This window comes from Neofelis nebulosa, chromosome 17 (genome assembly GCF_028018385.1).
Source record: "Neofelis nebulosa isolate mNeoNeb1 chromosome 17, mNeoNeb1.pri, whole genome shotgun sequence".
NCBI lineage: Eukaryota > Metazoa > Chordata > Mammalia > Carnivora > Felidae > Neofelis > Neofelis nebulosa.
In genome coordinates, this window is record NC_080798.1 from 27,859,990 (window position 1) to 27,875,828 (window position 15,839).

General features: G+C 53.1%; 1 protein-coding gene across 2 annotated transcripts in view; it reads right to left on the minus strand.

Moving 5' to 3' along the window:
* Positions 1–378: 378 nt before the first annotated feature.
* Positions 379–15,839, minus strand: part of ZNF423 (zinc finger protein 423) — a 332,888-nt gene continuing 317,427 nt past the window's right edge. For both annotated transcript variants that reach the window (XM_058707782.1, XM_058707784.1), the window contains one exon: positions 379–1,078. In XM_058707782.1, coding sequence (XP_058563765.1) covers positions 1,049–1,078 — 30 coding nt within the window. In that variant the 3' untranslated portion in view covers positions 379–1,048. The remainder of the gene's footprint in view (positions 1,079–15,839) is intronic.

Here is a 15,839-nt window from a genome sequence, read left to right on the forward strand (position 1 = left end):
GGGGAAGTAAGGGTTAACCGTTTGACCACCTGCATCCAGCATGTGGGAGAGCCATCCCCAGAGGGAGAAACAAGGGCCCATCATGGATAAGCCCACTTACGCCTGAGCTTCTCCCATCCACAAATGAAAAGATCAGAGTATTTCATCTTTAAGGATCCCTTCTGTTCCGACTTCTATGACCACTGCCACCTGATCCAGACTGCATGTGTCAGGTTACTATGTGTCCTCCTTCCTGAGGGAAGCTGGGTCTATTGTGCGCAGGTCCCCACAGGCACATGTGATCCCAAGGGGGTCTCGTAGGGACACACCCTATGGGTGACGACAGCCCCCCCTCCCCCCCAGAGCCCCAAGCTGGGGAGGAGAGAACCAGGCAGCAGATGCTAATCGCATGGATTCCCTTTATTGAACTGTACTAGTTACTGCAGTCAGATTAAGTCACATTTAAAAGCAGACCATCCAGTTGCACTGAAACCGATTATATTCATTACATAGTTTTAATCACTGTCCGGTGAACTGGCAAATCCAATCAAAGCATTAGTCTTTAATTAAAAAATTAAAAGGAAATATTCAGACAATAGCCAAGCAATCACATCACGATGCACAATTACCTAGAATTGCAATTAAAAAGTAGTTAACCGAAGGGGGGGGGGGGGAGGAAAGAAAAACAAGAAAGAAAAAAAAGAAGCAAAGGAAAAAAAAAATCACACTAATCCTTTTTTAAAACTATCAATATAATACATGAAGGAACAAAGGACAATAGCCTCAAAAAGCGGGTTTCTCTAACTCTAGAAATGTAGTCTTCGGCGGAAACTCTAAAAGCACACTAGCTGTAGCAGGACAATAAAAAATACTGAGCATGGAATACTTTTAATCTCTGCCATTAATATTCATTTCCAGCTGCTTATAATAGCAGCGCCTCATGGCCAAATCATTAGAGTTTTACATCTGGGTTGCAAATGACACTTTGATTGGATGTAATGTTCAAATGGCCCTCCCCACGGCGTCTCCGGCAAGCCTTCTGCGGAGAGGCGTCCTGTCGAGCGGTCCCTCACTGTGCGTGCTGGCTCATCGTGTGGTTCTGCAAAGGCGAAGAAAGGAGACACGCATGAGGGCAGAAGAATGGAGAGCAGGCCCGTCCCCTCCCACTCAGTGCATTTACGCCGGGAGCCACAGAAAAGCGTCTCGATTATTACAAAACAAAATGCAACAAGGAAAAAGTGCTCGGGGGACACAGCTGCCAAGACGCCACGTTGCTCTGGGGCTCGGGGATGAGTTCCTGTTGCTGCCAACCTGGGCTCTCTATAAATTGTTTTTTTAAAGACCGTTCAGGCCTTAACCACGGGGGCTGGCTATAGGGAGGGCGAGGGGACATGCCAGGAGGAGACTGGCAGGAATTAAAACCTTCCTTGCTCACCTCTCTCCGTCTCCCTTTTGCTCTGATGAGGAGGAGCACACTCTTATCTGATTGCCGGCAGGCTTTCCCCAGAACCCCCTGTCGGTCCTCCCGGGGAGCTGCTCCGAGCCTCGCGGAGGGAGACAGCAGATGTGCCGTGCGGCTCTCCGGCCAAGAAACACCCGAGTGGCACAGACGTGCTGAGGCAGTGGTGCCTGCGGCCGAGGACGGGTCACCCAGCGGGAGGGCGCCGGAGGAGGCAGCCTGCCAGTCGGGTCACGTGACAGCGCTGCGGCCAGAAGAGTGTGCGGTTTGCCCGGATTGCCCGAAACCGCCTGGGCGTCCAGGGTCCAGGTGGGACCCTCTGGCCAAACGCTTCCCTCTCACCATAGCCCGTGGCATTTCTTCCCTGATGCCAGACGGAGCAGGCCAGCGGCGCTGATCTGTTTTCAGAGGAGCCATTGGCCTGGGGCCGGGGGTGGCATTTGGCCTCCAAGTGTGATTTTCTTTTCAATGGTCCCTGTTCTAAATCCAGACCCATCTTATCAAAGCCTCAAGTAGTGTCCAACCTCATGCCACCTGGAGAAAGGAAGCAATATCCGCCAGAGGCAGAGGAGCCCCTGCTTGGGGGCAGCACTGGACCTCCAGTCATGAGGAGCAAGGTCTCAGGGGTGCCCCTGCCTCCCCAACAGCTGGGCGCCCCAGCCCGCTCAGGGACTCCTCTGGGGCTGGGAGCCGCCGGCCTGCAGCTCTGCAGATGACCACCAGAGGTCAGACGCAGCGCTGCGTCTCTCTCCCGGGCTCCGGGTCTGAGCTGTGAGGGCCACCAGAGAATGTCGGACGCCCACAGCTTTGCGGGGGGGCCTGGAGCCACCTCTGCTCCCTGGCCCAGGGCCCCCGTGGCAACCCCCTTCCCACAGTCGGCACTGCTGCTGCCTTGGTGGTGATGTCACCAACCCCTGCGGCAAGCTCACCGCCAGGGAGGGGCAGTGCCCTGTCCGCTCGAAGCAGATGCCTGCTGATGCCCGCAGCACAGAGCGCCAACCACTGCTGTCCTCTTTCCTTGGGCTCCTGGGTACAGGCCACATGGCTGGTGCTTGGCAAGCACACGTGCTCTGTGCTGTTAGAGGTACATTTCTTTCAATCCCCACAATAGCCTTACAAGGTAGGACGTGGTTAAGATGAGGATATGAGGCTCAGAGAGGCTCAGTTACCGGTTCAAGGTCATCCAGCTAGGAATCAGGCAGGGTTGATCCAGGCAACTGGAATCCAAGAAAGCAAGGGCCTTGGGTGGGAAGGCAGGCTTCCCAGCACCCCACAACTCACGGGCATCCCAGTCCACAGATCATCCACACTCCACACCAGGCATGAGGACAGACTCTGCCAGCGAGGCCTGGCACCTCAGTGGGGGTGCCACGGACCCAGAGGCACAAGGCAGGTTGTCTGAGGCCACAGATGGGATGCGGCGGTTTCCATGGGAACGCCCACCCTCCAGCCCAGGCACCTCTCCCTGCACTTGTGCACGGACAGGCAGCCAGTCCTGCAGGGAGCCAAACCCACCCTACAGCAAAACATCCTCCTGGCTTCCAAGCCTTTGCTGATTCACTTCTCACTTCCTCTCTCTTTCCTCCCAACCAGACCATGCTTGAGGTCCTCCAGGCACCTAGTCACTTGCCATCCCTCCCTGCAGCGCCCCCAGGCCTTCTGACCCACCTCCCACACATCTATGTGCTTCCCAAGCGCAAGACTAGCCTCCTCTGCTGAACTGCATCACCTCCTCTCCTACCCCACAGTGCTTGGCCCAGGGCTGGGCATGCAGTGCCCAGTGGTGACATGACAGGCACAGCTGCCCAGGAACGATCGGGGGTCTCACTCTGCCACCCTGCCAACAGCCAGTCAATTAACAGTGCCACGTGGCCAGGGTACCTGGGTGTGGTCAGTCCTTTATTTGTGGGGGGATGGGGAGGAGAGAGGGGAGGAGGGAGGTTAGGAGGATAAACATATACAGTTCTTTTTCTGTCCTCAAATTATGGTTCCTGGCACGAAGTAGACACTAAGTAAATATTTTTGAATGAATCAATGGAAGGATAAATAAACGGCTAAGTGTACGGGTAGGATGTTGAAACATGGAAAGGGGAGAGGGCGCTCTGAGTGGAAGACACAGCACAACACAACACAAAAGTGTGGAAGCTGGAATAAGCCTGGCAAATGCAGGCACCAGAGGGATGATCCCAGCAGAGAGGTACATGGAGGACCGGGAGGGATTTAGGCCCTGAATGTCCCTGAATGTAGACTCTGTTCCATAAGCAACAGAAAACCAGACATGATATTTGATCTCTACAAAATCCTCAAGGACCACCCACCACTACCATGGGGGAAAGGGGGGTGTCCAGGGATCTCTGGATAATGAAACAGCCTCTTGTCAGGAGGCAAGCACAGGGCCAAGAACAGGGCCAGTATAACACACGTGGTCCACACTGGCTCATCCACAGGCTGCTGGCACAGAAATCCAGGAGGCAGGAGCCTATGCTTAGGACCACTGGTCAGGAAAATAAGAGAATAAATGCCACCTGTCAGACGAAAACCACAGTGGGCCTTTTCTCTTAAGGAGCAGGAGCAGGCAGTTCTTGAGTGAGACTCAAGAAAGAACTTCCTCAGAGAGAGTTCTGAGACCGAAGGGTAAAACTTCCTTGAAGTTCTACAAGAACAAAAGCCCAGGATGTCATAGCAGATGGAAATGTCGAAACTTGATGTCCCAAGGGGACCGGGCACCAGAATTCATGCGGCACTGCGTTATTAAGTACCTGCTGGATACTCTGCTCTGGGTCAGGCACAGAGCAGGGTAGGGGAAAACTCCAGCTGGGCCCACCCCTCTCAAGGGGCCTGCTGGGGGGTGGGGGGGATGCTCAAGAACACAGACACCCAAACGTTTGTGCGGGATGGATGGTGCAGATGGTGGCTCAGCGAGGGAGAACGGTCCATGCCACCCAACAAGGGTGTGTGTGCTGGGGGGTGCTGAGGAGGCCAGGTGTTTGGCTGGGGAGGGCATGGGCTCCTCCACAGCCTGAGGGCACAGTCTCTGGAAGGGCAGAGGGGGTGGCGGGGACCCGTCACCAGGACTCACCAATCACCCAACACACCTGTGCGCTGAGCGGCTCCTGGCAGAGCCACGGCCGATCGGCACAGGTGAACACCGAAAAGCCTCGGCTCCTTCCCCGAGGCTAGCTGCTGTGGTTCGAGGGGCGGGGGCTTCATCAAGCCGTCTTAAAGAGCCCCTTCCACCCGGCATGGCTCTCACAAGGGCATTTGGCTTAATGTCTATTTCTCTATTTATGCCTGTACTATATTTAGCCTCTTCAGAGAAGGAAGAAAATCGTTTTTTAAAGATACTACCAACCCTGCAGATAAACACTTCCCAGCACCATAAAGGCCGGGGGTGGGGTGGGGGTGGGAGCCAGGAAGGACTGGAAGGCACCCAGAGGGGAGGCCTGGCATCCACAAGGGCCTTTCTGCCTGCCAGGGAGACGCAGGTGTGGGCAGAGAAGCAGGTGAAAAAAATAAAATGGGGGTGGGGGGAAGGGAGGGAGGGGATAGGGGCACTGGTTTGCAGCTGAGATGCATTCACTCTGCAGAGTGCACGCAGCTCTCAAGGAGAGAGGTTTCTGCTAGGACCTGTTTTGGGTGCCTATGCCTGGCACACTGGGTCACCTGCCCCGGGCACATAAGTTCCTGATGGGTGAGGGTGTGGCAGGCTGGTGGGTGCTATAGGTGTCGTGTCTGGGGTCCCGCTGAGACCTCTATCCGCGCAAGTTGTCAGCAGAGCGCTTGGGGACAAGGAACCTTTTGTTACACCCTTGCCTTCATTTGTATGGCCATTCATTCATTCAACAAGCCTTCATTGAATCTGCTGGGTGATAGCCACCTTGCTTGTTGCTGGGATTCAGCAGCCAAATGATCCCAACCTAGAGCCCAAGCCAGGGTGTGTGCCGAGCACAGAGGAGAGTGCTAGGAGCACAGAACCTGTTGCTGGACCTTCCTCCCTAAAGCACTGACACACACCTAAGTGCTCCAGTCAGAGGTTCTGTCGTGGGCCCCTTCTGGTCTCCCCCAAACCAGGAGGCATCCCTGGCCCAACACACACTGTGCACCTCAACAATCACACACACACATGGACACAGTGTGCCCCTCCCTAATCTGCAACAGGGGTTTCTTCTCAAGGTCTTAGCTCTTCTTTCTGTCCCTTTCTCTGGGACCCTTATTGGTCTCCTTATGGCACCCACCCCCAACAGTGTCAAGCGGGGGAGACCAGAGGCACTGGCTACCTGCTGGCCTGGAGAGTAGTGTCTGTGAAGTAACAAGGGACTTCTCCACACACCCCAAGATGCACAGGCACAGGCTGGAGAGTTCTCTGCACTGCATGTCCCTCTTGGACTGCATTATTAGCTGCAATTCCTGTGCTCCAGCTACTTTGAGGACAAAACGTAAAGTCCTAGCACATCACCTGGCCCTTAGCAAGTGCCTTGTTCTCAGTCACCACTGTCCGGGGGATCGCAAGTAGGCTTAGTGGGCTGAGACAGGCTGAGTCCTGGGTTTGAATTCTGACTCTGCCACTTGATAGCCATGTGGCCTTGAGCAAGGTCCTTGACCTCTGGACTAGGGGGAGGGGCAGTAATAACAGAACCCTCTTCCCAAGCGGCCCTGAGGACTCCTGAAATTAACATGCACGCACAGCTCCCAAGCTTGGCCAAGAGAAAGTGCTCCATAAATGGTGTCCAGGAGAGTCTTCCTGAGCAGACAAGGATCTCTGTGAGAGATGGGCTGTTTGTTCCCTCCTTGGATGCTTGGACCCCCTTGGCACCAAGGGGTTCAGGGCTTGCAGCGTGGGCCACACGGAGTTTGGTGATCCGAACAACTATGCCTCTCCCAGCTCCTCCTCCAAGGGCTGGCAGGATCTGAGGAGTGCTCCAGAGATGTCAGAGTGTAGGAGGCTCCTGTCTCTGGAGCAGCAGAAGTCTGCTAAAGCTACTGTCTCCTCCCCATAACCCCCTGGGTATAGCCTCAGTCCCACAATTCACTGCTCTCCCTCCCGCCCCCCTCCCCCTGGGGGCAGAGTGAGGTATCTGGTGAGGAGGGGAGGCTCAGGGAGACTCTGTGGGGGAGAGAGGTATGCACTCATCCACTCATTCAGCCACTCATTTACTCATTTTTTCCACAGCTGTTCACGGACTCCCTGTGTGTCAGGCCCCCAGCCAGGCACTGGCACACGGAGTTGAAGGCTGGGCCCTCTCTCTTGAGGAGCTCACAGTTCCGTGGGGGCGGGGGAGCCAGACTCACACACCCTCACTCTTAAGTGCCACCAGAGAAGGACTGGTCCCAGGGCTTTGGCCCTCACATCCCTGTGGCAAATTAAGGGTGCAGGAACACTTATCCACCTAACACCTAGAACGTCTTACCTGCCCTCACCTGCAGAACCCACCTGGCTTCACCTTGACCCCACATCACCTCTCTCTGGCTCTAGGTTGGGAAAGAGGCTGTGGTGGATGGCCTTTCTCCCCACTGCCCACCGCTAGGCCACTCCCTGGCAGGCTGCAGCCACGGTGGCTCTCACAGGCCTGGTCCAAAAATCTGCCTTAACCATGGGAAGATATTCCCTCTGCTTCCAGGGGAAAAGGTAGACACTTCAGGTTAACACTGAAGCCATGTTTCAGCTAAGTGAGATTCTGATGTTTGTTTATTGAACAAACATGGAGCCTGGCCCTGTGCAGTGCAGTAGGCATAAGACAGAGAGAGAATAAGGTACATCTTGGCCCTTTACAAGCCCACGGCCAAAGGAGGGGACGAGATTTTGCAAAAAGGGACTAGGGAAAGAGGACTTCTGAGAGGCAGGTGCTTAAGGAAGAAGCCAGCCTTCCAGCTGCCCATTTGAGGATGGCCTGGTTAGGGTTTGCACTGTGTGTGTGTGTACGTGTGTGGGTGCATGAGCACAGTTTTCCAAGGAGAATGATCCCCCCGGAGAATGGCACAGAGGTGCCAATAAAACTCATAATGATCACAGCTAACATTTATCATGTGCTCACTGTGTGCCAGGCACTACTCTCAACCCTTGATTATACTAACTCATTTAAACCTCACAACCCTGGGAGTTAAATACAATTGTTATCCCTATTTTACAGATGAGAAAACTGAGGCACGAACACAGAGAGCATGGAGATCCTGCAGCTGGTGACAGCCGAGCCAGATCTGCACCCATGCAGTCTGTGTGCAGAGCACACTCTTACCCACGGCGCCGTTCTGCTTGTGAAATGTGGAAAGCACAGCATATGCTGAGGGAACAATGAATAATTCAGCTTGGCAGAAGCACAGGGTATGTGCCACGGAGACAAGCCTGGAGAGGAAGGTGGGAGCCTTATTGATGAGGCTCCGTGATGCGAGACGAGGCAGTTCGCCCTTAAATCTGGGCCATGGGGAGCCATCGAAGGTATTTGAGCTGTGGAGTTACATGAGAGGGACGGAACAGGGAAAAGCTCACACCTCCAGCCAAAAAGGGGTACCAGCAGGGCCTTCATGCCCCCCACCTCCCTCTGCTCCCTTCCTGGGTTCCACCTCCCCCCTACCCCCAACATTCAAGTTATACTTCTGCCTTTGGTGAGGGTACAGACACAGACAGCCCTGCTTCCCTCTCTGCTGTGTATCACCTGGGCAGCCCCTCTCTGCTAGTGAGCACTTATTTTTAGAAGCGTTTGACAATCGTCCAAAGGTCTAAGACGAACAGATGGCCTGTCTTAAAGGCTCGTATGTTCGCTAGTTTGCACTTCTGACAAACGGTAAGCGCACTCGAGAGCACGCCATAAACAGCACTGAATGAATACTCAGAACACAATTTAGCTAATGCACGTCATTAAAATTAGGAGTGAGTGATGGCCAAGGTTCCCTCTAAATGCCTGCCCGGTGATGCAGCCGCTTCCCCGGGGGGCCCAGGCTGTGACGTGCATGCACCCCGCGTCCCCCCCGTGGCCCCCACCCAGCGAGCCACCATTTACACAGACAGCAGATCAAGGTTTGCCGTATGAAGTGATACCCCTCCTTGGCATCAGGGTCCGGGGTGAGGCTAGGGACCCACCGGCCTGGGACAAAGCCCTGGAACATCCTCTGAGGCAAAAGCAAGCCCCCCCGCCCCATGCTCGGGGATGTGTGCAAGGCTTTCCCAGTCCCGTCTCCCAGACAGCGAGACAGGCTGTCGTCTGCCACTCTAGAGCAGCAGGAAGTGAGCGTCGCACCCGCTTAGCCGGGGAAGTCTGTCTCTCGGGTGAGAGCCTCAATCCATCCGGAACTCCTGGCCTGCAGGGAGATTCCAGCTTCCAGGGAGCAGCACGGTTGGCTTTGGCAGGGGGATTTGCCACTTTCTTTCAGAGCCAAGAGCAGGAGCAGATTCAGGGCCTAAATGTCACCTGAAAGCTTTTGTTGGAGGTGTGACCGTTGGGGTTTCCGGAGCCCAGGCGGGGAGGCAAGGGGCCCTCTCTAATGCCCCTCTCGCCAGTGCCCTGCAGCACCCAGAACACAAAAAAGCCCAGCGGGTGGCCTGGCCAACCGCCGGTTCCATGAGGTGGGAAAACATCTTTCTTTGAGTGAAAATGGAGAGAAAAGATTGTTGTAGGGGAAAAAAAAAAAAAAAGCCCAACGAACTCCCAAAGGGGCAGGTTCTGTACTGCTGTGCTTTGGAAATAAAACCCACCAGAGAATAGATTATAAGGAGGGAAACTGCAGCCTTCTATTAGGAGTCTGGGCCGTAAACAGGCTCCCATTTGGAGGCACCCAACAAAACAGGGAAACTAATAATACCCGTCTGGAGGGACAGTAGAGTCAGGGGAAGCACACTTCAGAATGCAGTGCTTTCTGCGTGCAGAGTGTCACAGGCCAGCAACCAGGTGACTTCAGGTAGTGGCTGCATGAAAGGCAGCGGGAGTTTAGAGATTTGCCCCACCTTAGCAACAGAGGTCACCCTGACCCCGAGTCCTGCAATAATTGGGCTGAGGCCAATGTTGCTATTTCTCCAAAGGGAGGAGGGGTCCCCCGTGGTTGGGCCCCTTTGGGTTGGGGTTCCTAGCAGACTCGGGACTAAGGAGTGAGAATCAAGGGTTCTGGCAGTGGTGCACCAAGTGACCATAAATCCATCTATGGACCTTGGCTCCCTCCTGGTGAGGACACTGAACTGGCCGGTGTCACCTGTAAGTCCATTCCAACGGCATCAGCCAAGAACGTGCTTGGAACCAGGCCCCTGGGCTATAGGTCATCTCGAATAGGAATTAAAACACGCCCTCAGGGGCGCCTGGGTGGCTCAGTCAGTTAAGTGTCTGACTCTTGATCTCGGCTCAGGTCATGATCTCACGGTCCCAGAGACGGAGCCCTGCATCAGTCTGTGCTGACAGCGTGGAGCCTGTTTGCGATTCTCTCTCTCCCCCTCTCTCTGCCCCTTCCCTACTCGTGCTCTCAAAATAAAATAAATAAATAAATAAATAAATAAATAAATAAATAAATAAATAAAACATGCCCTCAAAGAGCCTGAGTCTTTGAGACTCAAAGAACCAGACCCCTAAAAGATATGACTGCAGCCTGATGGACTCAGGGCAGGGCAGGGCAGGGCAGGAATCCAAGCACGCACCTCAGAGCCTGGGGAGAGATCAACCAGACCCCCTGAAACTCCGGTAGAATGGCACTGGGTGGATAGGTTCCCAAGGCCAGAGAGGGGTTTTTCTCCCCACCTCAAAGTGCATCTGTGGTTCAAAGAGCACACACAGAATACTTTGGGGAGACTGAGGCATCCTATCAGTGTGGGCACCAAACTCACAGTAAATGTAGACGTACTGGAAAAGAACAGCTGAGATCCAGTAGACCCAACTGTGGTGAGCAGGGCTCCTCTGACTGGGAGCAGCAGGGCCTGGACAGGGGCCTCCAGTTCTGGGACCCAGTGCTGTTGAGTCCACCCTGCAAGAGAGTGCAGCCCAGGCCAAGTGCGAGGCAGTCAGGTGGGGTGGGGACTGTGTGTCATCCCAAGAACCCAAGCCTTGTTGGAAAGGGGTAGTCCTCCTCAGATCCAGGCTAGTTTTTTTTTTTTTTTTTAAAGAGTATTTATTTATTTCGAGAGACAGAGAGAGCACGAGTGAGGGAGGGGCAGAGAGAGGGGGAGAGAAAGAATCCCAAGCAGGCTCCAAGCTGTCAGTGCAGAGCCTGATGTGAGGCTCGAACTCACAAGCTGTGAGATCGTGACCTGAGTGGAAACCAAGAGTTGGATGCTTAACCTACTGGGCAACCCAGGCGCCCTCAACCTAGTTTTATAATGAAAACTGAAAAGTACATTTAAAAAAAATATATATATATAATGTCTCGATGTTTAAAGCACCATGCAGGCCAATCAAACAATGTTTGCCAGAGCCACACAGGAGCTCCAAAATGGCCATCTCAGACAGAAAGGCCAGCGAGCCCTCCCTCAACCACTTGGAGAGGCCAGACCATGTGTGTCCTATCCATCCTCTGAAGGGTCTAGATAATCATCCCTTCGTACCTTCTTTCTCCCAAAGAACTTAGGAACCCTTCCACCCATCACCCACTGACTGTGTCTCAGGCATTGTGGGGTGGCTGCACCTCGGGGTGCTTGTGAGTGCAACATGGTACACAGAGCTCCTCCTACTTCCCACACCCACCTCCGAACACAGACACACACACACGCACTTCACAGAACCCCTGGTCACACGCACGCACACTCACGCTCACTCACAGGTACCCCACAATCCCATGCACACATATACACACACACTCATGGATAACTCTGTTATATACGCACACTCATAGCTATCCCATGCACACGCTCACAGATCCCCCACAATGACTTATACACACATATACATGTGCTCATGGAAAATTCACAATTACACACACACACATCCATGAATATCCCATGTACAGACTCACTCAGGGATGCCCCATAATCACATGCACACGCACATATACACACTCACGGATACCCTACAATTGCACACACATACACAGAGTCACATATATTCTATATGCATGCATATACACACACATGCACATACACTCACAGATATCCCACAATCCTCAGCACACACATGTACATACACACTCACAGGCACACACACACACACACACACATAGACATTACACCGACAACGTGCCACAGAGTGATTGAGAGGTTGTCACATTTGGCATTTTGTCTCCCCTCAGTGTGCAACTAACCTGTCCACACTCACACCACCACTAGGACCCTCTGGAAGCCCCCATCTGCCGATGACCCAGGTTCCCTCCAGGGCTCCCTCTTCCTGGCAATGGAAGCTGAGAAAATAAAGTGCCCATGAGAGGCGCAGCCTGCACTCTGTCCTCGAGGGGCAGGGATCGGCAAACTCTCTGATTAATCTCCCAGCAGGTTCCAAACACACCTAGAAATCCAGACCCCTGGACACTGTCCTGACAGGCCTGCCAGGGCTCCCCAGACCTCCTTTCAGCTCCCCAAATGGGCCAGGCGCTTTCTCATCCTTTCGTGGCTATTCCCGCCGCCCAGCCTGCTCCCCCAGTTTCTCAGGCCCCTTCTCATCCGATCTGAGTCCCCTCAGAAAGGCCTTCCTGCCCACTCAACGAGGGGCTGCCCATCCGGCGCAACGATGCATCTGCACAGCTGTCCTTCTGGCACTTTCCTCAGGCTGCAGACCTGCCTGTCTCCCTGTCATGGCAATGCCTTCACCAGGCCGAGCGCAGCAGGCAAGGCCCCATCTCTCAGTTCGCTGCCGTTCCCCCCACGTCGGCTCAGAGCCTGCACTTGCTACAAACTCGGCGAGCATTTCTGAAATGACAGCCAGCAAGCAACGGTGGCGGAGCAAAGCCTCCACTGACAGGGTCAGGGAGACAAGAGGAAGCAGAGCTGCCCTGCTCCTCCGCGTCCCTTGCCCCGCCCTGCCCAGGGCATGTTACGCTTTTTTCTTAAAAGCGGACGGATCCTTTGAAGACATTATGCTAAGTGCACCCAGGCAGTCACAGAAGCACTAATACTGTGTAATTCCACTCCTGTGAGGTTCCTGGAGTAGTCAAATCCAGAGAGACAGAAAGGAGACTGCTGGTTTCCAGGAGCTGGGGGGGGGGGGGGGGGGAGGGGGGGGAAGTGTTCAGTGGGGACCGACTTTCTGCGCTGCAGAAAAGTTTCCTGGATGGTGGAGATGGTTGCACAACAAAGCAAACGGACTTAATGCCCCTGAAGTGTTCACTCTGAAATTGTTAAGATGGTAAATTGTACGTTACGTGTATTTTGCCACAATGAGAGAAAACAACAACTGCTTTTACCACCTACAGGCTAGCTGGGCAGGTGGGAAGGAGCGAGGTCCTACTCCACACACACAGCCAAGGTGTCTAGAGCCGTTCCTGAGCTGTTGCCCTCGCACCTCTGGCTTGAGGGTTGGAAGCTGGAGTTTGCACAGGCTGTGGTAGTGAGACACAGCCTGTGGAGGCCTCGGCTGGATGGTGGGGCGGGGGGAGGACGGGGTGGTGAGTTGCGGCACCATCCAGGGGGCACGTCACCTGCCAAGCACTGGCTGGCATTGGACGCCAGACCTTCTCTGCCTCCATGCTGTACGGGGCTTCCCCTGCCGTGACTGAGTCTAGGCTATCGTCAATGGCCCGGTTTCCAGGGCCAGGCCACGGAAGAACACAGGACCTCAGGGGGCTATATAAGCGGGGGCTCTTTCCCCCGAGCAGAAGGGGATGAGGCCTGCTGCGGAAAGGCCTCCCCAGAAATCTTGTCAGAGGATTGGGGCTCTGACAGCTTTCAAACCTTGCTGGATGGAGATGACCATGCTCCCCTGGCTGGGGAGGTAGGAGGGTCAGCGTGAGGCACATTTACAGGCATTAAATATTTTGCCACGTTGGGAAAAAAAAAAAAGTAGGAGAGAATCGTTCCCTTTAATTTTTCCAAAATCTTTCCAGGCCTTTACAACTTAAATTTTTATTCATTAAAATTTGATGAGAGGGGCGCCTGGGTGGCTCAGTGGGTTAACCCTCCGACTTTGGCTCAGGGCTTGGGTTCACCGTTCATGAGTGTGAGCCCGGCGTCAGGCTCTGTGCTGACAGCTCAGAGCCTGGAGCCTGCTCTGGATTCTGTGTCTCCCTCTCTCTCTCAAAAATAAATAAACGTTAAAAAAATTTAAATTTGATGAGAAAACCCAGCTCTAGATATAGTCACATTTCACAAGCCAAAAATCAGGACAAATAGCCAATGACTGGGATGGAATACTTGAAATCCAAGCTGTCCTGGAAAATCTAGGTCACACGGTCACTAATTATACAGAACACATATGTCCAGGTCCCTAAACTAAGCCAGTGCTTGTAGGTTTTATAAATAATATTTTAAGACTTTGATCATGTCCATTTCTACTTTCCTCCAAATTTTTGCTAAATAGGAAACTTTCCTGTGTCATTGAAATTTCTAGAAAATTAACTCCTGTGGATGGAGAGCTGTTCTGGCAGATACTCTGAGAAATATGGCCTATCACCCCACAAAATGACTTCCGGAGCCCACAGAGCCCAGCTCCCCTCACTGACAGACCCCCCAGGCTGCAGGGCCAGCAATTCTGAAGGTGGACCTAATTTGCTGTGATGAATTGTAGGCATGCCCCAGCAATCAAAACTGCAGCTGAGACCGATTATATTTAATGATTGCAATGGTTCTTGTGGAAACACGTGGGTGTATACCTTTGCCCATTTGAAAAAGTCCAGCCTGGCACAAAGGAAAGGGCAAATGTGATCCCTGCTACCCAGAATGTCAGGGGCTGCCCACTACTCAGGAGCTGGTCCCCCTGATGGGGCTGACGAACATGGTGGCCCAGCCTGCAATACCTTGTCTGCCCTTCTTGTCTATACTCAGCTTCCAACCAAACTGTGGGCACATCATCACTGCCCACACACCTGCCCCACCATGATCAAGTAGGTCCGCGTTATACTTTCGCTCCCACTACCAGGCAGAACTAACTCGCCGGTTTCCATGAGGCAAACCAAGAATCATCTGTATCCCCAATCTGTGTGTGTGTGTGTGTGTGTGTGTGTGTGTGTGTGTGTGTGTGTAAGTCCATTTGCAATTTTAGGGCAGAGGGAGAGGTGGGTAGCAGGTAAATATGGAATTCAGAGCATATCAGGAAGGTGTCATGAAAGCAGTGTAGTTCCTGGCACTTTCTTAGCACTCGATACTAATGGATGTATAGCTAGCTGGTTCGCTGGCTGGTTGAATGGATGGATGGATGGATGGATGGATGGATGGATGGATGAACAGTTAGAAGATGGATGGCTGACTGGTGGATGGATACATGGATGGATGAATAGGTAGATGGATGGATGGTTGGTTGGTTGGTTGGCTGGATGATGGATGGAAGATGGATGGATGGATAGATGAGGAATGGATGGATGGATGAAAAGATGGATGGATGGGTGGATTAGGAATGGATGGACAGATGGATGGATGGTGAATGGATGGACAAATGAATGTATGGATAAGTAGATGGGTGGCAGATGGATGACTAGTAGGAGAAAGAGGAGAGCATGAATACAGAAGTAGGTAGTTGGGTGGATGGGTTGGTGGAAAGACAATGGGCTTTCAAGTCCAAATCCCACTTTAGTCACTTACTACATATATGACAAGTCACTTCACTTCTCTAAGTTCCTATTTCCTTGCCTAAAAAGTGGGATGAATGATACCTACCTCATAGACTTGGTATGAGCTCCAAATTAGATAACACATGTAAAAGGTTTTACAACATGTAAAATGATATACAGATGTTCAATATTATCATAATGAATACTAACCATGAAGTTCTGCCATCACTGTCAACTCGAAAGCATGGATGACCCTACATTTTTGATGTGGCACCTTCAGCAGGAAGGATGGGGGAGACTAAGGTAGTGCCCCAGGTCAGGGATGCAGCTGTTGGACTGTGCATCTAGGTCTGGCTTAGGTGGGGACTGGTCCCTGAGCCACACGTGCCTCCCCTGCTCAAACACACAAACCACATAGGTGGAACACACTTCCCATTTCCCCCTGGGCTCCACTTCTTCCTGAGTATTATCCTTTCCCAGCCTCAGCTATCAGGTCTGCAAAATGGCGAGAGTAAAGGGCGCTTCTAGTGGTCCCAGGTTGTTGAGGCACCAGTGGAATAACATTTGCAAAGTGTGATGTTTTGCAGCAGAGGACTCAAACTTGGAGCTCAGAGGGTGAACCAGGTGGGGCAGACCAGGTGTGGTTGTGTTGAGCCAGGGAGCACATCCTTGTGTCTAAAGGGGGTAGCTGATTGCTGTCACCAGAACTATGGTCCAGGGGTTACTGGGTCTGATTTGTAGAAAAATCAAGAATTCTAGTGTAGTGGTAAAGAGGACAGAACCTGGGGCCGATAGCCTGGCT